Source organism: Arachis stenosperma, chromosome 8 (genome assembly GCF_014773155.1).
Source record: "Arachis stenosperma cultivar V10309 chromosome 8, arast.V10309.gnm1.PFL2, whole genome shotgun sequence".
Taxonomy (NCBI): Eukaryota; Viridiplantae; Streptophyta; class Magnoliopsida; order Fabales; family Fabaceae; genus Arachis; species Arachis stenosperma.
The window spans coordinates 28,231,746-28,253,080 of NC_080384.1; the positions used below are offsets into that span (position 1 = coordinate 28,231,746).

At 35.3% G+C, this 21,335-nt stretch overlaps 4 protein-coding genes across 4 annotated transcripts; all 4 read right to left on the bottom strand.

Annotated features, from left to right (window-relative positions):
• Window positions 1-337: 337 nt before the first annotated feature.
• Window positions 338-2,198, bottom strand: LOC130943432 (uncharacterized). Its single transcript, XM_057871308.1, has 2 exons — window positions 1,805-2,198; window positions 338-419 (listed from the first exon to the last, which is right to left on the bottom strand). Exons 1-2 carry the CDS (start codon window positions 2,190-2,192, stop codon window positions 346-348), a joined length of 462 nt encoding a protein of 153 aa, XP_057727291.1. The 5' UTR covers window positions 2,193-2,198; the 3' UTR covers window positions 338-345.
• A 5,006-nt stretch (window positions 2,199-7,204) lies between these two features.
• On the bottom strand, window positions 7,205-9,281 carry LOC130944558 (aquaporin PIP2-7). Its single transcript, XM_057872921.1, has 3 exons — window positions 8,920-9,281; window positions 8,342-8,778; window positions 7,205-7,724 (listed from the first exon to the last, which is right to left on the bottom strand). Exons 1-3 carry the CDS (start codon window positions 9,236-9,238, stop codon window positions 7,611-7,613), a joined length of 870 nt encoding a protein of 289 aa, XP_057728904.1. The 5' UTR covers window positions 9,239-9,281; the 3' UTR covers window positions 7,205-7,610.
• A 2,899-nt stretch (window positions 9,282-12,180) lies between these two features.
• LOC130945721 (uncharacterized) lies at window positions 12,181-13,008 on the bottom strand. Its single transcript, XM_057874428.1, has one exon. It carries the CDS (start codon window positions 13,006-13,008, stop codon window positions 12,181-12,183), a length of 828 nt encoding a protein of 275 aa, XP_057730411.1.
• A 7,237-nt stretch (window positions 13,009-20,245) lies between these two features.
• LOC130943347 (60S ribosomal protein L12) lies at window positions 20,246-21,120 on the bottom strand. The gene has a single exon (XM_057871188.1). The coding sequence runs from the start codon at window positions 21,061-21,063 to the stop codon at window positions 20,563-20,565; it is 501 nt and encodes a 166-aa protein (XP_057727171.1). The 5' UTR covers window positions 21,064-21,120; the 3' UTR covers window positions 20,246-20,562.
• Window positions 21,121-21,335: the final 215 nt, after the last annotated feature.

A 21,335-nucleotide genomic window follows, 5' to 3' on the forward strand; every position in this document is an offset into this window, starting at 1 on the left:
AAATATAAAATATAAATACAAAATAAATAAAGCATAAACAATGGGAGTACGATTGAATTTGATTTTAAAAATGAGAGTACAAAAATTATATTGAATAAGAACACAAATAAATCTTTATATTGAAATACAAATATAAATAAATTATATTTACTGTCAATTATTATCAAATGAATTTTTTTGGATATTCTTTACAAAAATTTAACAGAAATACCAAAACAAAAACTTAAAAGACATTTAAGACAGAAAACAAGACAGGACTTGAAATTAAAAAAAAAACACTGAATATAATAAAGAGCAATGCTAGGGGGCCAGCAATTTTTGTGATTGTTGGCCATCAACTAGCCATCAATGATGATTTGATGGTGTAAGATTGGTGTGAAATTTCATCCAATGGCTCATCTTCCTCTGCTGGTTACATGCTGGCCAAAATTCAATAAAACATAAAAGAATTAGAACTCAAATTTTACATTATTTAATAGTCCAATTTAATTTACAATAACAAAACAGTAAAAATTTTCAAGCACAACAAAAGAAATTTTTAAAGAATTTTTTTAATTTTTGAATGGAGGCATGGAATGGAAAAACAATAGAAGGGAAGAGTTGAGCTAGTTGCCACTAGATAACTAGTAGAAGACCAATCAGTAATTACTAAAAGAAGAGATAGAAGTGTTGGTTTTAGAACTCAAACTTCACCTCATATTAAAATCTAATTTTAAAAAATATAAAAATTTTTAACCAAACCACAAAAAAAACTTAAAAGAGATTTTTTTATCTTTAAATGGAAGAGAGAAAATGAAAAAAATAATGAAAGAGAGCTACTAAAATTGGAAAAACCACTGAAAAAATTAGAAAAAAAAAAGAGTAAAAAAATAGTTAAAAGATTTTATATTTTTGGACATAGTTCTAGTGGATGAGATATAAAAAGAGAAATGAATAATTGAATACGTTAAATAAAAAATTTACTACTGAAAATACCATATTTTGAATTGAAAATTATCATTTTTAACTAAAAAATTATAAAAAAGATTATTTTTAAATTTTTATTTTAAGAAAAATATTTCTACAAAAAATAATATTAAAATATTTAACTAAATATATTTTTATATTTCATTTTTATTTTTATCAAAAATAAAAAATAGCTAAACCAATACACTCCTAAAGAATCATATGAAAATGAAAACATCAGTACTAGGGGGACCAGCAGAATTTGTGATGTTTAGCCATCAATTAGCCATCATCAATATTTTTAATGGTGTAAGATGACATTTAATGATATAGGATTAATCATTTTTCTTTTGATGGTTAAGTGTTGGCCAAATTTCAACATTAGTTCCGAACCTCTAGACTTTTTTTTCCAGGTATTTGAAAATGAAAACACTTAATGTATATATACCTTACATTACTGGTCTGGGCTTGAGAAGTAGTCTTATTTTTCACAAATAAAACTAAGAAAAAAAATATTTTTTTAAATCTAAAATTCTTTATTTTTCTTCTAAAACTGAGAAAATGCTCTTGTGCTGTATTATTGTTTGATAAGTAACACTTCAATTTTAATTTTTCTAGAACATTGTTATCACAAAACTAGATACATAACCGTCACCATTAAAAACAAATTAACAAGAAAGTGGAATATTAGAGTAACAAAATCAAAGTGGAGAGACATTATACATTAATGCAATCCTAATTAATCAAAGTAAATTAATTCTAGTAGGCAATTATTATGCAGATAAAGCTGGTTGAAGAAAATTATTGGGTTTGCCTAGGTTATTAGAGCGAGTGACCCTAAAATGGTACACACTCATACCTAAAAGCACCACAAAAACTATACCAAATAAAATGCCTGCTATCCCACCAGCTCCAATATTTTTGCTAACATTATTATCCTCCTTTGTGGATGATGATGAGGATTTACTTTCATGAATTTGTGTTGCTTCTTCAGATTGTGCTGTAACTGATAATGGCATTGGTGAACATTTGGATGATGATGCACTACAAGGTTCTTGTGTTTTGGTCTCAGGCTTCTTTTTCCTTGCATTGTTATTGATGGGGTGAAAGAAGTTGTATGCTGATGGTGAAAAAGCTTCAGGTTTCACATAAACAAGACCATGGGGTGCTCTTTCTTCTGCTGTGACAACTGAGACACAAAGGATAGTGATGAAGAGGAAGAAGGAAAGCCTTGTGAGATTCTTCATCTCTAAAATTAAACCACTTTTGGATTTAATTGCAATGTGAAGAATTTTTTGGATGATGATCAAAACTTGTGGATGGTTTTAGGTGGCTTTTATAATGGTGATGAGGTACTACTACATGAGGAAGACTCAATTATTGTGGATTCTGATTTTAGCCCCTCATTGAACCCTTTGCAATTACTAAACAGTCTAGCCTTTTGATCTGGCTAATACTAAATTGAGATATTAAGTTGGTTCAATTTTTTTTTTATTTAGATAAAATGTGTTATTCACTTATTTGTACTTATTTTTATTTTGTATATGAAGTAAATATATAAGTATTTCTATTTTTGAAAGCATGTATGATTCATGATGATTTATATCATATCTAATGATAGATGAATATATTTTGAGTTAATATATAAGAGAATAAACAATTAGAATTTTTTTTATTAAATAGGGTATGAAATTCACACAACATAAATTTCACATCTTACAGGAAAGTAAATAGTATTTTTCTGTTAAGTGTCTTTCTTTCTATTCTGATGGTGCAAGTGTAATAGATATAACAACTCTAACTACTTTATTTAGATTCCAATTAACAACTAACTAAGCATATTTCAAATTGAGTTGATACTTGGTATTATTGGAGAGCAGATGGGGGGCATAATAAATATCATTTACATCAATTATTATTTGTTAGACCCAAAAAAGAATACTTATGCAGTTATAATTTGAGTGTATTATCCCCAATGCATATAATTAGAGTAATTAGTGTATAGTGGTAATTAAAATCATTAAATAAAGTCATCCATCCTTATTAAATCACCAATAAAAACCCATGGCATAAATCACATTATTGGGGTATTTGGTATTAATTAATTACAAACTCAGTTTCTCCTCCAAAGTGACATGCACGTGTTATTAGTTAAATAATGAAAATATCTTATGTAACATTTCCATGATATGAAGGTTAATTTATTATTTATGAAGGTTTATGCTTAATTAGCTTAGTCTCTAAGTGGGGTAACCTTAGCTTAGAAAGGCAGCAAAGGACTTATTATTGATTTAGCATGCCACTTCCACATTATTGCAAAGAAACAAATTGAATTGCGCATGCAAATTAAAGAGGTGAATAGCACAAAATGTGCATTTATGTTCTTCACTTAGGCAACACCATGCATGTGATATCATGAAACATTAAAAATCATACCAGCTTGGTGTTTTTTCTTTCCTTTTGTACATGCATATTATATAGTTCATGCCTAATGCATTTCTCTTGTATTAGGTGACATGAATGGTAATCGTGAATGTGCTTTTCTTTTTTCTTTTTTTTTTTAACATGCTCGCTTAGTAGCTTTTTTGGGTCGGGGTTCATGATTATGGACTATTTATATTTTTGAGTGGTGCAATTAAGAGCTATTAAATTCTGTTTAGGCCCTTATCAAGAAAAAAATTTCTGCTTAGGCATCCTTTGCTTGGGCCATGGCCCATTTGTAAAAAAAATATTGCTTCGAGATTTCGTAGAGAAAATTGAAGTTTGTTGAAAGTTGAAACCTAAAGTTGACCCAAAAAAAGAGTTAATTGCAACAACCAAAACCAGAAAATAATATGGTCAATAAATTAGAGTAAAATTTAACCAAGTTAGGTTGATTTAGCAGTGAACTCACTAATTCGCTTAAGTAAGGGTTGAAGGTTTGAATCTTGTGCATGCATTAATCCATTGGCGAACGACAAACACTTAATGGAGCTACAATCCGCAACAGATTAGTCATTGACCTGTCGAGTTGGGAGATACTATGAGAAACAAAAAAAAAATAGAATAAAATTTACATCTATAATTTAAAAAAAAAAATAAACTTGATCTCTATCAAGATTGATTAAGAAAAAATTATTCTAAAAAATCGATAGGAAGAATTAATTATTAAAAAATGACCTTTGTACTAAAATTATTAAAAATGGTTGATTTATGTAATATTTAAGAAGAAAAACTATTTTTTTTTGTAAATAAATATATTCTTAGATTATTCTTTTAATTTATTTTTTTTTTGTAAATATGCTTTCTCTCTAATAGACTATCATACTTAAATCCTTATTATTGATATGTCTTTATATATAGTAAACAAAATAAGTAAAATATTTTGTTGATGTAAACTACTGATTCTTTATTTATAAGTCATTTAATTTTTAATTTAACTCTTTTATTATTGTTAGTGATAAGAAGTATGACCAATATGATTTGAAAATTTTCTTATTCATTGTTGTTGGATTATTTAAAATTATAGGACTTGTTAAATTTCTTTTTACTCTTGAATTTCTATGTAATGTATATTTATATAACCCCACAAACACGTGGGTTTAATAATTCACAAGATTTATATTTAGAGAAATGTTAAGAGATCAATAATTTTAGTGTTTTGTAATTATCAATTGGTCATTAATAATAGTGCGAAATCACTCACTTTTATTTTAATAATTAAATATTAGTCAAAAAATACCAAAATTGCTGGTCCTATATTTATTCCTTAATATTTGAGTGATGGATATGCGGGTTTTGTGAAGAGAATATGCGACAAACAAAACAATCAACTTCTTATGCTCTATGCTACACGTCTATTCATTGTTTTTTTTACTCCAATCAAATAACATAATTGAAGCAATTATGAAGCCAAACTTTCATTTTCTGCAATTTTCGTCAATACATCTATCAACACATAAAATTGCATTTCATTATTCTTAACCCAACATATATGCAACCAGGGGCGGAGCTAGAAAAAATATTAGAAGGGGGCTAAAATTATTTACACCATAAAATAATATTAAATAAAATTTTGAGAGGGGGCTAAACTAAAATTTACATATAATTTACATGTAAAAAATTAAAATTAGGGGGGGCCGTTGCCCCCCTTTCCCAGTATGTAGCTTCGCCCTGTATGCAACAAGAATATGTTCTTGTTTCGGTACTTGTCGAATTCATTTATTGTTAACCGGAAATGTTATATAATTTGTGTTGGCGAGAACCTTATATGAATTATGATTTCTAATTCTATCTTATCACATGATGATAATGATGACATATATTTCGAAAATGCTCAAATCATGAAGGAACTAATTACAAATAGCATAATCATTAATTCTCTATAATTTGTGTTGTCAGTGATGTTAGAAGTATACAAAAATAATAAATATTAAAATATAGAGTAAAGTGATTATTAGATTACTAAAAATTTTGATTTTAAATTAATTAATCTCTAAAAATAAAAATATCAATTTAATTTTTTACAATAACAAATGGTGCACACGTAAAATCTTTCTATTAATTTATCACGTAAAACTTAAAGTATTGTTTATATGTATCGTTAATTACTGTGACATATTCATTCATAAATTGTCTAACAACTTTTAGAGTAAAATTTTATTGTTTTACTATGATTCGTAATAAATAGAGAACAGTTGATAAATATTAGATGAAAATCCAAAAAAATAACAAATATTTTATAATCTAAAATTAAATTATTTTTATATTCATGTGGCAGTAATGAGATAGGCATCACGATAAATAACAAAATACATGAATAATTTTGTTTTATTTTGCATTATTTATTGACGGATCGAAAGGATATACATCCAATGTTTACTATTGTGGAACACTTTATTGATATTTTATTTTTCATTAAAGACTAATTAGTTCGTAATCGAAATTTTTGAAGATTTAATTGTCATTTTACTCTAAAATATAAAAGCACATTAAATATAAATTAAAACTATGTGATAATTGATTTAATGACTAATTTTTAGTATATAAATATTATTTTTATTCTTTTATTAATAATAATTTATATTCTATATATATTTCAATTAATTTCTTAATCAGAGATGATGAAATTAAACTTTACATGCATCATCATGTAAAATTGATAGGAAATTTATTTGATTAGTCCCTACCAGCCACCATATACATCATTCCTATTAAAAAAGATGATATGCTTAATTGTGACCATTAATTAAACAAATAAAGTACACCTAATGGGATACATTAAAAAAAATAATAATAAGGTAAAGACAGGTTCTTCAGCTCACTAATCTATTATATGGAAAAAATTAAGGAACCCCGTTACCTAACGTGTTACTATTTCTTTCCCTATATTATTAATATTATAGCATATCCTGAAACGTTTTTTTTATTATGTTTTATATGAAAAGGGAAACATTAATACCATCCACAAGCTATAGTTTTATATGCAAAAAAGGAACAAGTCACGTCAAATACTGTCATCACCATCAGACAAGTCGAGCCAGATGATAATATATTAAGCCTTACTTATAAACTTTTGTCCAAAACGATGATTTAATTTAATTTATATATTTAATAACAATAATTAGGGTACCCGGTACCTCCTCCACTACTATTTATTATGATCCTTGCAATAGTTTAATACATTCGGATAAGGATCCAAACAGTTGACAATAATGTTAAACCCCTAATGCTAGTATTAAGGCTAGCTTAATTAATTAAGTGAAAGCTCGAGAAACTTGTAGCTAGTTTAATTTGCATATTTATTTAGCTTAATAATGAAAGCAAAACAAATTTTAATTTTGTCTAGTGTTGAGTGACACAACACTTTGGCTTTTGTCACTATCGGTTTTCAAATTAAAGCACAAGACACTAAGATGGATCGTGAGTGATATGTTACGCTTACCTAACTAATAACCCTAAATTAATATACAAGAGATGTATAACACTGGCCAATTCAGGAAGAACATTCCAGAATTATGTCTACTTCTTGGCTAAAATAAGCTTCGGCTATAAAATTTCACTCTTTTTTCTATAAGAAAAATTAAATTGGTATTTAATTTTTAAGAAAAGTTGAGTGACCAGAAAATTTTATAACATCAACTTATAAAAATAGTATAAATTTAAGGTAATTTAATTAACTCTGCGTGTAGAAGAGATCAAGCAATTATCACAAGAAGGTTATAAATAACACATGCAATGTACTAACAGTTTTGATGTGAAGTATATAAGGAGAAAAAGATGACGAAAAAGAGTGAAAAATAACTTAATAATGAGGATAATGCACAGGATCATAATACAGAAGGCAACACGTAATGATGAAGAAAACATGAAGAAAAAAAAAAAAGAAAGAAAGGACAAAAGGGGATAGAAAATACACCCTTAGAACACAAAAGCATGCGTGCTTATCTACAATTTTGATGTGACCCCACATTTTGTTTTGGCCTGTTTTGCCCTCAAACCCACCACACAGCTAAGCTTGAAATGGAAGAAAGCCAAAACACACAAGAAGAGGGTCCCATACACAGCATATGGGATAACTGGGAAGAAGATAGACACTAGCCATAACCTCATAATAGAGTTTAACCATAATAATTATTGAAGTTAAAGATGTGTCTGAGAAATAGTAAACTAAGGTGTGATTTTGATTAAGCGTTGCTCCTGAAGGATCCAAGAGCTTTGATTGCTGCTGCTCTAAGAATGTGTTGGTGGTAGATCGCTGCTGCTGCTGCTCCAACGAAGGGTCCAACCCAGTAAATCCACTGAAAATCAAAATAAACAATTATACCACTGTTAAACAAAAAATTGCTAGGAAGTAATATTTTTGGTAAAAACAAAATAGTTTTTCAGTATTCATTCAAATATAAAATGAAAATTAGAGTCAAATTTCGGATTTTTTTTTAATACTCATGTTACATATATATAAAAATTTAACGATTATTAGTATAAAATATATATTATATACAAATTTAAAAAATATTAAAAATTATTAAAAATGATTATTTTTTATTAATAATTAATTATTAATATTTAAAGTATGAAATAAACTAAAAAAATGAGATTAATAATTAAAAATAATAGATTTTTATAGATTTATAATATTATCAATATATAATAATTTATTTTTTGGGGATAACATATTTAGTTTTGAAAAATATTATATGATTATTAAAATTTAGTATTTTTAGTCATTAATTAATTATTAATATTTAAAAATATAAAATAAAATATATTATTTAATTAATACACTAACAAAATTAAACTAAAAAATTAAACAAAAATAATAAATTCTTATGGCGGCTGGTATTTCTCTTTGATTTTCTAATAAGCTCATCAGGATGAGTAAAGTTTGGAATTGAAAGTGGAAATAATAGAGTACCTGGTCATCCCAAGCTTTATCATTGTTGAAGATAACAGCGGGTCCAAAACTCCTTGCAGGGTTAATTCCAGTACCAGTGATAGGGATAGTGGCCAAGTGAACCATGAAGACGGCGAATCCAATGGGGAGTGGTGCCAACACTGGAACATGGGAGTCCCTGGCGTTCCTCTTCGGATCAGTGGCAGAGAACACGGTGTACACAAGGACGAAGGTGCCGATAATCTCAGCACCTAGAGCAGTGCCTTTGTTATACCCGTGGCTGACGGTGTTGGCACCACCACCGTATCTGTTGTAGAACGATTTCTGAAACCCCTTGGCAAGTCCGGCACCGCAGATGGCACCGGCGCATTGCCCAATCATGTACAGCAGTGCCCTTATTAGTGACAGTTTCTGCCCCACGAACAACCCGAATGTCACCGCCGGGTTGATATGTCCACCTGCACCAACCAACACATCCATTCTTTTAGATAATTCTTCACGTGAATACATATAAAATTATTTTTTATATCAAATAATAGGCGTAAGTATTATAAATTATTTTTTGTATCAAATAATAGACAGTAAGTATTATAAATTACCAGAGATTCCTGCCGTGCAGTAAACAAGGATGAAGATCATGCCACCAAAGGCCCATGCAATACCCAAGATTCCAACGCCGTCACACTGATTGGTACCAGCAACGTTTGGGTCCGTCTGGTGCTTGTAACCTATGATGGTCAAAACCGTTATATAAAGGAATAGAAGCGTTGCTACGAACTCAGCAATCACTGCTCTGTACAAAGACCACTTTTTCAGCTCCTCAAAGTCTATCAATGGTGCCGGTGGAGGGTCATTATAGTCTTTTGCACTGTACTCTCCTCCTTGCCCTTGCTCTGCTACCTCAACATCCTTCGTCATTTTCTCCCCCCCTCTCTCTTTCAATTCAATTCAATTCTGTGCTTTCAGGTTTCAGCAAAACAGGGTATTTAAGGAATCAGGGTAACAGAGCCACTACACTAGGTTAAATAATTAAACACAATTAATTAATTTCTTTGATGACATGTATTAACGTTATTTTTTTGCCGCCCTTATTAGCTTGATTTCGCTTGCATGGACCCACCGTACGCCTTAATAATTAACCCTGTGCATTGCCCTTAACTTTTCCAACGACTCTTATTAATAAAAAAAAAAAGTCTATAAATCAATGTTTGTTGGTTTCTGGAAATTTCTTTAGGGTTTAGGTTTATGTGGTCTGTTTCTATGGGCCAACGTAACCTTATAAAAGGTTCTTAATAATTCAACCGTTGCATGTGGTTTATATGGCCTAGCTATAGCTTGCTACTGTGGAAATTATGTAATAATTAACCATCTTGAATGAATATCAATTCCATACGCAAGTTATTTGCAAGAAAGTAAATACAACTGCGCCTCATTTTCTCTTCCCCTTATTCGGGAAAGATCTTTTGAATACAATCAATAGAAAATCTATTTATTAGCATAAATTACACTTATCTAATACAATACTATCTGGATTGTCTTTAAATCAATTCATCATGTCTATATTTATATTGCAAAATGAAAAATGAGTATTGCGTTTTTACAAAATATGAAGAATATTGAATGTCATATAATTCAAAATTTTTAAAATATAAGATATAATATGTATATACAACTATTTATGTATTTCTTTTTGTTTGTTTAAATATTTAAAAGAAATAATTTTATATATATATCAAAGTTTTTATAATATAAAAGTTTAAAATTCGATTTATTTTTATCTAAAAAAATAATTTCAGTATAAATCTAATAATAAAAAGAGAAAGTGAGTCTAAACAAAAAAAATTAAACAAAAAAATCGTATTAAAAATATAATTATTTAAACATCTTCTCTTATAAATTTAAATTTTTAGAAAGAACAGATTTATAATATATGGAATTAAATCCTACCTACAACTTTAATTTCATACGATCTAAAATTACATCGAAAATTTATAGCAGGGGATTAGGCTAATATGGAGCTAACTCCATGGATCAGAGTGACTTTTTAAGTTTTAAATCATCTAACTTTTGCCATTTCTACGAAACTATATGAAGCAAAGCATCAAATTAAAGTTAATTAGTGGCCACGAAATATTGTCATAAAAAAATTGCAAGAGATAAACGCATATATATTATTATATATGGAAGTAAAAGAAATTAAAGCTATCAATCATTGTTCTCGGCATCATTAAATATGTACGTAATTGATAATGTGATTAAAATAAGAGGAAAAGTAGTTGTCACTTTTGTTGGGTGACGAATGCTTGCCAGATGAACTTATCTGGACTCACCTAAAATTCAGATAGGTTCAGAGCAAATTCCAGAACAAACTACGGACTCATGGCCCTCGCAACTATTGTGATCCCACCATTTCTAATTAATTAACTGCAATATGTAATAAATAATTAAGCAAAATTAAATCATAATCATGGCCAATTTTAACTGGTTTTTGGGAATCTCCTCAAATATTATTATATATAAAAGAGACTGCATATTTAAAGTTTAAAGTTCGTGTAGAAAAAATATTAAAAGATCAGTAAAATTTTTTATTATTTTTTATTAGTAATTAATTAATAATACTTAAAAATGTAGATTAAAAATATATGGTTATATTATTAAATTAAAAAAATTAAATTAATAATTAAAAATATTAGTAAAAAATAATATAATAAATTCTGTTGGCACTTAGAGAACATTTTGAATAGGGTATTTATTAACTTAACTATTATAAGTTTATAACTATAGTTAAGCATTGGTTCAATTTTGTGCATGTCCCTATTTAATACATTTTCGTTTTCTTTTCAGCTGTTCAAGTGCAAGATTATTACCAATAATGATTGTCAATTATACTGATCATGAATTGGCATTGTTGCTTTTACATTAAGGGTGCGTTTAATTTATAGCGTAAAAAATCAATAAGGTTTTTACAAATAAACTCTACATGCATGCAAATTTATACATCAGATTTGTTCAACAAAATTCATGTTATTAATCAAATACGACCAGTTTCCCTTCTGAGCACTTTATATCTTGTGATTAACCTTTTCTATCGCGTGGTTAATAAAAATAATTGGTTTCATAACATGATATTCGAAGAAAAATTAAAAAATAAGGAATTATTGGACGGCGACATGATTAACAAACTAACTTTGGTCCATAATCCATTACATATTTTTTATGAAGCAATTGAATACATTTCTACATAAGCGCATGGATAAGCTAACGAAATTGAGCTATTAATTACAAAATTAATTGGAATTCAGGCACCGACCAGCGAAATTGTCATTGCCTATCTTAATCAAGGCTAGCCAAAGAAAATTTGTACAAACATTGATCATCATCTCTGGCCAACAAATGTTCGACACGTGGTGCTTTTTCAGCCACAACAACATTCTTTCATTCTATTATTTTCAAATATATATCATATTGTTCAATTACGTTCCATTCATTGATTCATAAATTTCACGCATGATATTTGAAAATATATCATAGGACAATTTAAATAAACCACATAGAGTTATGCCCAATATTCTTGCCGGAATTTTGATTGCTATGGTATTCATCAATCATCATCATCTTCCCATTACATGTTTCATTTTATCATAAAATTCTACTCAAAAGCATAGCTTGAATGGCACATTTGTTGTCCATGTCACGAGAGTAATACTGTAGCAGTGGTTGCAAAATCAACGTTAGAGAATATTTATAATTTTTTTTGAAAGAAAATAAGCTCAACACACTGAAGTAGAGCAACAGTAGAAACAACAAGTACTTAAAAAAATTACATACAACTTTTTAACTTCCAGTGATGCCATCAACCCCTACGGAACACTCGTAGTCCATTCGTCGTAACTCAGAATCGTCTTTCTTATTACAAACTCCACATCTGTGTTCTGATTATTGAAGATCCGCGCATTGCGTTCCACCCAAATGTTCCAAATAACTGCAAAGAATCCCGGCAGCCACTTCTTCTGATCCTGTTTCTGCTTATGCCTACCGGCCCACCGCTCAAACAGTTCCTTTATGGTACCAGGCATAGACCACACCTCCCCAACATATCTCAAACAACTACACCACACCTTCCATGTTATCTCACACCTGAGAAATAAATGCTCCACCGACTCTACCTCCTTGTTACAAAGAACACAGATATTATCACTGGGCCTAAGGACGTCTAGTCTAATCAATCTCTCCTTTGTATTTACTCTGCCAATAAGTACAAACCACCCAAAAAGCTCAATCCTCGGCGGTACCATTCCCCTCCAAATAGAACTTGTGAAACTGTAGCTCGTTATCTCATCCGACAGAGTCTCCGATTGTAGTACCTGCACAACAGATTTGGTAGAAAATACCCCTTTACCATCAAACTTCCAAACCAAATTATCATCTTTATCCTCTGACAATTTCACCTGCCTAAGCCGCACATGAAGTTGGTGGACAAGTTCCAGCTCCCATTGGAACAACTCTCTCCGCCACTGGAAGTTCCATATCCACTCAAGTCCATCCCAAAATCCACACTCCCCTACCTTCGATCCTTGCTGATTAGAAATTGAGAAAAGTCTTGGAAATGTCACCTTCAAAGGACCACCTTGCAGCCAGTTATCTTCCCAAAACAGGGTACTCCTCCCATTCCCTACCTCCATCGCCATGCCAGTAAGCATTTTATCTTTTATCCTTTGCTCTTGAACGTTTAACTGACATATATCTTTCCATGGCCCTCCTTTCACTGGTAACTGCTGATTCACTAGCATTACAGCAGGGTTCAGGTTGTTGCATGAGCAAACTATCTTCTTCCATAATGGGCACTCTTCTTTTGAGAAACGCCACCACCACTTGAATAATAGCGCTGTGTTCCGGATCACCGCATCCCCAATACCTAAGCCCCCAGCCTTTTTCGGTGCCTGAACCAACTCCCTTAACTAACGGAATACCATCCTTGCCATCCTCCTTGCACCACAGAAATCGCCTTTGCAGAGCGATCAGCTTATCTGCAACTGCCTTTGGCATCTTGTATAGACTTAGATAGTATATAGGAAGGCTATTCAGCACTGATTTGATAAGAACAAGCTTACCCGCTTTAGTTAGAACCTTAGCTTTCCAGAGACTGAGTTTCTCTTCCACCTTGTCAATTATGGGCTTCCAAGTCTTCACCAATCGAGGATTTGCACCCAAAGAAATCCCGAGATATCTTACAGGTAATACCGCTTGCTTGCATCCCAGCAATCCACATGCCTGATCTATCTAGTCCTGCTCACAGTTCACCGATATCAAACTTGACTTCTCGAAATTAATGCTCAGCCCCGACATCAACTCAAAACACCTCAACAGTCTTTTATAATTAAGAATTGTCTCTGTCTCTTGTGGGCAAAACAATATCGTATCATCCGCAAATTGTAGGTGCGACAAACTGATATGCTCCCCGCCAACCAACAGCGGTTCAATGCGCCCATTCCTTACAGCTTCTCCCACCATCCTATTCAACACGTCCACTACCAACACAAACAGAAATGGAGAAAGGGGATCCCCTTGTCTGAGACCTCTTTCCATGTTGAATGGCTTAGACGGCGCCCCATTCACCAGAATAGACATAGTGGCCGTGCTTACACACTCCTTCACCCAATTCCTCCAGCGTTGGCCAAATCCCATTTTCTGTAACACTATATCCACAAAACTCCACCTGACTCTGTCATATGCTTTATGAAAATCCAGCTTTATGATCGCCGCTTTCCTCCTCCGTGCCTTAAGCCAACTAACTGTCTCACAGGCTATCAGAGCACCATCATGAATATTTCTCCCTTTCACAAAAGCCGTCTGAGTCTCACCCACCAAACCCGGCATCACCATCCTCATTCTTCTCACCATCACCTTCGAGATCACCTTGTACACACAACCCACCAGACTTATTGGCCGAAAATCCTTAATCTCCTTAGCACCCAGGAATTTTGGGGCCAGAGTCACCCATGTTATATTCACCTCTGTTGGTAGCTTTACCCTGTGGAAGAAATCCATCACCGCCTCTGTGAACTCTTGACCCAACTCATCCCAGCATTTTTTAATGAAGTTCATATTGTATCCATCACTACCTGGGGCCTTAGACGATTCACAATCCCAAGCGGCCTCCCTAATTTCCTCAGCCGACGGAAAAACCTCCAAGGCTTCTGCCTCAGCTCTATCAATTTGCTTCAACAACCCATCCCGAATACCTATACTCGGAGCATGTTCCTGACAATACAACTCCTTGTAGAATCCCCTAATTGCTTGCTTTATTCTCTCTTGATTCCTCACAAGCCGACCATGAATCATCAGAGCATCAATCCAGTTATTCCGTCTTCTAGCCGATGCAATAGTATGAAAGTACCGGGTATTCCTGTCCATGTCCCTTGCATGTTTAGATCGAGACATCTGCTTCCAATGCGTTTCCATCCTACTGTACCATTTTTCACAAAATCTCACCAACGCCTTTCTTCTAGCCTCCGTCGTACCATCATATATCCCCTCACTAACCTGCTCATCTAGCTTCCTGAGCTCTTCCTCAAACTTTTGCAGTCTAGTATCCATATCTCTGAAATTATCCTTGTGCCATTGCCTCAATGGTATCGTCAAGGCTTTCAGTTTATCAAGGAATGGACCACCTCCCAAGGTCCGCCATTCATTCTTTACCATCCTTAGAAAGCCCTCATGGCTAAACCAGGCATCCAGACTTCTAAATAGTCTAGGCCCCCCTCTCACTTTTGTATCCTCCACAATCAACGAGCAGTGATCGGACAAGCCCCTTGGACCCCCTCTCAGCCTTAAGTCAGGAAACTGCTCCACCCATTCAATATTAACCAGCACCCTGTCAATTCTGCTACAAGATTTGCCCCTAAACCAAGTGAACTTCCTATCCGTAAGGGGGAGATCCACCAACTGCATGTCTTGAACCCAACTCTTAAACTCTTCCGCTGAGACCGATAAATTCTGTAGCCCTCTTCGATCTTCAACTTGCAAAATCTCATTGAAGTCACCCAACAAACAGAAAGACACCTAGCACAAACCTGCAATATAACTCAACTCCTCCCACACCACCCACTTTGCCTCCCTTTCATGTGCCCCGTATACCAAACAGTAAGCACACTGAAAGTCATTCTTTGTTATTACTCCTTCAATACACAACCACCTATCTCCTTTATAACAATTCCTTCTCTTAAACATGTTATCATCCCACATCCACAGAAGCCCCCCCGCCGCCCCAACAGATTCCACAAATTCCCAACCGACAGAACTATGTCCCCAAATCCTTCCAACATCATACATCGAGATATTCTCCCTTTTAGTTTCTATCAAACCTAGCATGTCTAAATTATACTTTTTTTTCAACGTCCTAATCATACTCATCTTTCCATCCCCCCTCAAACCCCTAATATTCCAACAGCTCACAATCATTTAAACAAATTACTGCTCACCTTCTGTTTATTCTTTGGACGACTCCTTCTTGCCTTTGCTTTTTGTTTCGCCAACTTCCGCTTTTTCGCTATTTCTTCATTCTGAGCTTGCAATATACCCATGATATCCACGTCCTCGTCCAACAGCACAGCGCCAGATTCCACTGCCAGTTCCCATGTAATCGCATTTTCCTTGGTCTGTGCTTCCATAGACATCCGATCATCATTTCCCTCCGTTAGCCGCACACTGCCAGGTTCAGCTCCAGCCCCTTCCTCAACATGTTCCTCAATCCCCACCAAGCCTTGGTCGTCCGCCTCTTCCTCTTGATCATTCCCAATGGTGTCAACATTTGCCCTGATCATTTGCTGCTTTGCACCCTCATCCACCCAACTATCAGTAAAATTTCCCTCCCTGCCCGTGCCACGCTGCTCCCTGCCTCCTGAACCATTGCAATTCTCTAACCTTCTGACCCTATCTCTTCCGATTTCCACCCCCGCTCCCAATCGCAGCACCTCTTGTTCGGGCCGTTGGTACCCCGCCTCGCCTTCCTCCGAAACCACCGGCGTTCTTCCCAGAACGGGCGACCTGGTCCGGCCAGCTTCTCCCTTCGCGCGATCAACGGGTGTCCCCTCACCGCCCCCATCGCACCCCGACGCAGCAGAGGTTGCCCGCGCCACTACACCCACCGCCCTGTCCTGTTCACAGCCTACCAACCCCAATTCACATACCACGGAGGTCGTCGGCAGCCGTCCATGCATAGGTTGCTGGTCCCATTCAGCATCTGCCTCACAAACCATATTGACCACAGCTTTGCCTTTGCACCCACCCGCAGCCACAGCCTCTCGCGCAACCCTACCCTTGGGCGTTTCCTGAATCAAACGGGTCATGTCAACCCAGTCCACCATGTTGCAGCCCAACCTCAGCCGACCCGGTTCCCCCCACTCCCCTTGGTTAGTTAACATTGGGCTTTTTGTTTCATGACCCAATTCCCTTCCCCCTAAGCTGCGTCCTGTGTTGGGCCTAATTGGCTCATCCTTCTGCAATAGGTCAGCACGAGGAACGCTTGAACCAACAACCCTTCCTTCCCCCGAACTAAAAACCTGCGTAACCGTTCTGTCAGAATCCCCTTATTCACTCTCACCAAATCTCAGCATATCCCCTTTCCCATTATTATTGGTACTACCCTCCGAATCTGTTACTTCAACAATCTTTTTAAAATTCAAAAAGTCAACGTTCATATCATTCAATAGTACCTCTGAGTTTACTATCCTGCCCTTCTCATGTTTCCCCCCGTTCTCATTGCCGGTGATCATGTCTGCCGCTAGGTCCCTCGGCACCTCCGCCTTTCTCCAGCTATGTTCCCCATGACCAACATCAACTACCCCTTCATAAGCTTGCTTCACCTCCACTGAATTCTTCGGCCCACCAGTCACCCACCCCATTTCCTGCACAAATACTGTAACCTCCTTCTCTCCAATAACAAGCCTGACCGATTCTCTAATTTCATCAAAGACACATGTATCTACTTGAACCCGTCCTACCCGAAATGAAGCCCCTGCTCCTGTTGGAATAGCACAATGTATAACGTTACCCCACAGGCCTCCTACCGCTTTGAATGCCTCTTCCGACCATACATGAATAGGCATTCCGTAGCATTCCAACCATACCTGACGAGACCCGCCGCATTCTGCTTCCTCCCATCGCCGGATTCGATAAAAAACTTGTAACATTGAATCCAGTTTAAACGTATATGCCTCAGCAGAATGCTCCACCGTATCAAACGTTACCAGTACCTTGGTCCTCTCTATCTCCCTAACATCTTCCACGTGAGGCACATTTGTTTGGATCACCCTCTTCAAGGATCGGAGGTCCAGAGGATTCAGTGTGTACCCTACTAGGCTTCTGGCCAACCATTCCATATTCGCTGCTAGTACAGGTAGTGCAATCCGTTTCATACATCCATTACCTTGGTGAATACGCGCTTGGTCCCCTGCCTGCATTCCGCCTTCCATAGGATGCTGAACCACTTCATTCTGCTTAGTAATTCTCTCCGGCCTCCTTTCCATACCTCTGCTTTGATCCACCAGCACCCTTCGGTCCCCCTCCTGCATTTGCCTCCGAAACTTAGCTTCCCCTACAGAGACCGTTTTACCACGCAGCCTGTATTGGTGCATTTCAGCTATAGCTTTTAGGGCACCACCCTTCGTCGTATATCGAACAAAGGCGAACATGTACGCCTTTGTATTCTTCTGTCTTCTACAGAGATAAACGTCATTGATTCTTCCTATCCAGTTGAACAGCTGATACAGTTCCCTCCTAGAGATATCCTCCGGCAGATTATCTACAAAGATAGTAAAAGAGTCCCTCTCTAAGCGATGATATTCTTCTCTAGTCCAAATCCGCGGATCCTTCCAACGTGAAGAGGTTGCCCGGTTCCCACCTCCCCTTCTCTCCGCCTCTCGAACCATAATACGCCTCTCCATCTCAAAATGAATTAAAGCAAAACTTAAAAACGGTTATGAAATAGAGAATATTTATAATAAAAGATATGTTATTTATATTCATCTAATTCAATCTTATAAATTGAAATAGTACTTATCTTTTTCACTGAGTATACTATGAGATATTATTTTCTGATATTTTAATGCATAAGGATTAGTGGCTGTTTTGGAATTATATGATTAGTCAGCCTGTCATCTATCACTGCATACTTATATTAGCAAAATCATGACCGACCGAAGGGCTGACGACAATTGTTTTGATATCCTAATTGTCCGGGATTAAACGTTCGTATTATAATGGACATTTTAAAATGTTCTAAATTAATCTCCTAACTCCTTGGGATCTTTTTTTTTTTTTTTTAACTTTAGACTTTGGTAAAAAAAATTTATTCCTACTGTATTTTCCAGGAACACTCGCACTTGGTCTATGCCAAGTTTCAAATCCGGGTGCAACGTATTAAGAGACACGTAATTTTGTCACTTGAATTAAGTCTCAGCTGCGTTCTTGTCCTACTTAGTTTGTAATTAGGTTCTTTTTTCAACGTTAATTCTGTTTTAAACAAAGACTTAGCAAGCCGGAAAACAATAAGCAAGGATAAAGCCCAAAATATTTGAAGGTAAAGTCATCAATTTTCTTAATTGAAGCTTGTTTCGGCCCAAATAATTAAAAAAAACCTCCATGCTTTGTTTTTTCGAGTTTCTGCCTTTGAATTGTTTAGGTAAATTTAACTACTACGAATGGTACACGAGTCATGAAGGTCTAGAACAATAAAATAAAACTTAAATACATGAATTTTAACTCTGATTGAGAGATGTTCAACACATAGCACGAAGCACACTCATTTATGAGTAGCTTGGCATTGTTTTATGGTACGTTACCGCATTATTAATATGTACAACTTAATAAATGACTGATATACTAAATCATCATAGATCCAAGACAATTGCATATACAAATGCATCATCTCTGATTATTCCCATCTGCCGCTGTAATTGTTTGTGAGTGCCGTCTCGCTATTCATATTCAAATACAGAAAGAATAGGGACGCTAGAAATGGGAACTGGGCACTGCCCTTGACTTTGCAAGGATACAATGCCATTGCCAGCCCTGTCCTAACAAACAGTTCACAATTAAAGGTCGGCACGACCATCGTCTTCACCATCAAACTCTTCAGCTCTTTCTTCGAAAATGGTCTCGAGTTTGGGAGAGTTGGAGGGCTTCCAAGGGAAATCCAGAAGCAAGGGTGCAACCTCGATCCAGGGCTGCATTTTCTGCCTGAGCTCTCTTGCCATTGAAGACAAACGTCTTACTTGAGAGGTGGCTACGGCCTCTGTTAATGGAAGCTTTTATTATTGTGTGGATCTCTCTCTAAGTCCCTGAATGAAACGAAGAGAGAGAAAGCAGAACCAAACGAGGGACTATTGAAATGTTGGCTTGAAGGATTCCTAGGGAGAGATATATTTGAAAGTGCTGTTGATTGAATTGATTTGAAATGCAATGAGAAATCAAGAGCTATATATATACACAAACGGGGAAGCAAAAACTTCGGAATGAATGAGAAAACGAGTGGCAGCGAGAACAACACGAGACTAAAAATGGCTTCAAAGCCAAGAATAGTGCAAGATCAAACAACACGAATAGTGAAACGAACATTGCATCATGATAGAAACAAACCACGTGGACAACACAACCACCTAGTAGAAACAAATACGTTTCACCTCATTCACCATATTGTAAAATCAAGTCTAATATGCACCAATGATAAATCAATTTTAGATAAGAACGAGACATGTAGGATAAAAAAAACTAGCCTTGTAAAAGACCTAGTGAGAATAACGAAATTAGAATAGCAACAATCCTCAGAGAAGGTAATACCGATTTGATCGCGGTGACAAACTCCACACAGAATTCAAATGGAGAAACATATATTATACTACAACTAATAAACAATAGGCACACGAATAAACGGAATACAATTATGCAATAATAAAAGAGATATGTAATAATAAACTAACAAAAACAATGCAATCCACCCTTAGAAGGAAGATACACTAAAAATAATACACATTATCCTTGTAAAACTGCATTCCACATTAAACAGGATCACAAAAATTCCTCAACATCATCTCAATTGTCAATTACCTCAAGAGTAAATTGAATTTGGAATTATCCTTCAGCAGTTTCCCAAAAATTATATCAGAAGAAAAAAGCACTAATTAAACAGAGATAACAAAAAACAATATAGAAAAAATAAAAAGAAATAGAAGAAAACTTGTTCATCAATCGAGAGGGATCTCAACATCTCCGTCCGTGATCTCCTCCTGCAAATCCTTTGGATCCTTCCCGTCGACGGTGCACCCGACGGAGACGCACGTGCCAAGAATCTCCTTAACGGTGCCGCTCAGCTCCTTCGCCATCGACCTTGGCCGCATAACCCTTGCAATTTCGATGACGTCATCCAGCGAGATGTTCCCGTTGTGCTTAATATTCTTCGTCTTCTTCCGGTCTCTCTCCGGCTCCTTCAAAGCCTTGATGACCAGCGCCGCCGCCGACGGAACCACCGAGACCTTAGCCTGACGGTTCTGCACGGTGAGCTTCACCGTCACTCTCAGTCCCTTCCAGTCCTTTGCTGTCTCCTTAGCAATGTCTTCTCCGATCTTCTTCGGAGAGAGACCTAGCGGACCGATCTTCGGAGCGAGCGAACTCGCCGCGCCAACCTCACCTCCGGTGACTCGGACGTAGACATCGACGACCTGCGAAGGGTCGAACTTAGGCGGCATTGTTGCTGCAGAAGAATCGAACGGCTAGGGTTTCAGAGTCAAAGAGGGAAATGAAGGCGCAACGTTTGGGAGAACTAGGGTATATATTTGACACTAGGGTTTTGCATTGACTCGTTACTGAAACTTAAAATGACTATTTTGCCACTCAAAATCACGTTGGTTTCGTTGGAATCATGCGTCTTTTGCATCAAAGATGAGGGTAAATTTGTACAATGGAATTGCAATGACGATTTTATGTGGTTTTTCTTGTGTTGAGCTTAGTGATTTTTTTT

What these genes read in the sequence shown, in the direction of transcription:
- LOC130943432 (XM_057871308.1), bottom strand. Translation starts at nt 2,192, where the DNA reads ATGAAGAATCTCACAAGGCTTTCCTTCTTCCTCTTCATCACTATCCTT. An exon ending in AGTTTTTGTGGTGCTTTTAG is followed by an intron (nt 420 to 1,804) that starts GTATGAGTGTGT and finishes AATTTTGGCCAG; the next exon opens with CATGTAACCAGCAGAGGAAG.
- LOC130944558 (XM_057872921.1), bottom strand. Translation starts at nt 9,238, where the DNA reads ATGACGAAGGATGTTGAGGTAGCAGAGCAAGGGCAAGGAGGAGAGTAC. An exon ending in CTGCACGGCAGGAATCTCTG is followed by an intron (nt 8,779 to 8,919) that starts GTAATTTATAAT and finishes TGGTTGGTGCAG; the next exon opens with GTGGACATATCAACCCGGCG. An exon ending in ATAAAGCTTGGGATGACCAG is followed by an intron (nt 7,725 to 8,341) that starts GTACTCTATTAT and finishes TTTGATTTTCAG; the next exon opens with TGGATTTACTGGGTTGGACC.
- LOC130945721 (XM_057874428.1), bottom strand. Translation starts at nt 13,008, where the DNA reads ATGGCGATGGAGGTAGGGAATGGGAGGAGTACCCTGTTTTGGGAAGAT.
- LOC130943347 (XM_057871188.1), bottom strand. Translation starts at nt 21,063, where the DNA reads ATGCCGCCTAAGTTCGACCCTTCGCAGGTCGTCGATGTCTACGTCCGA.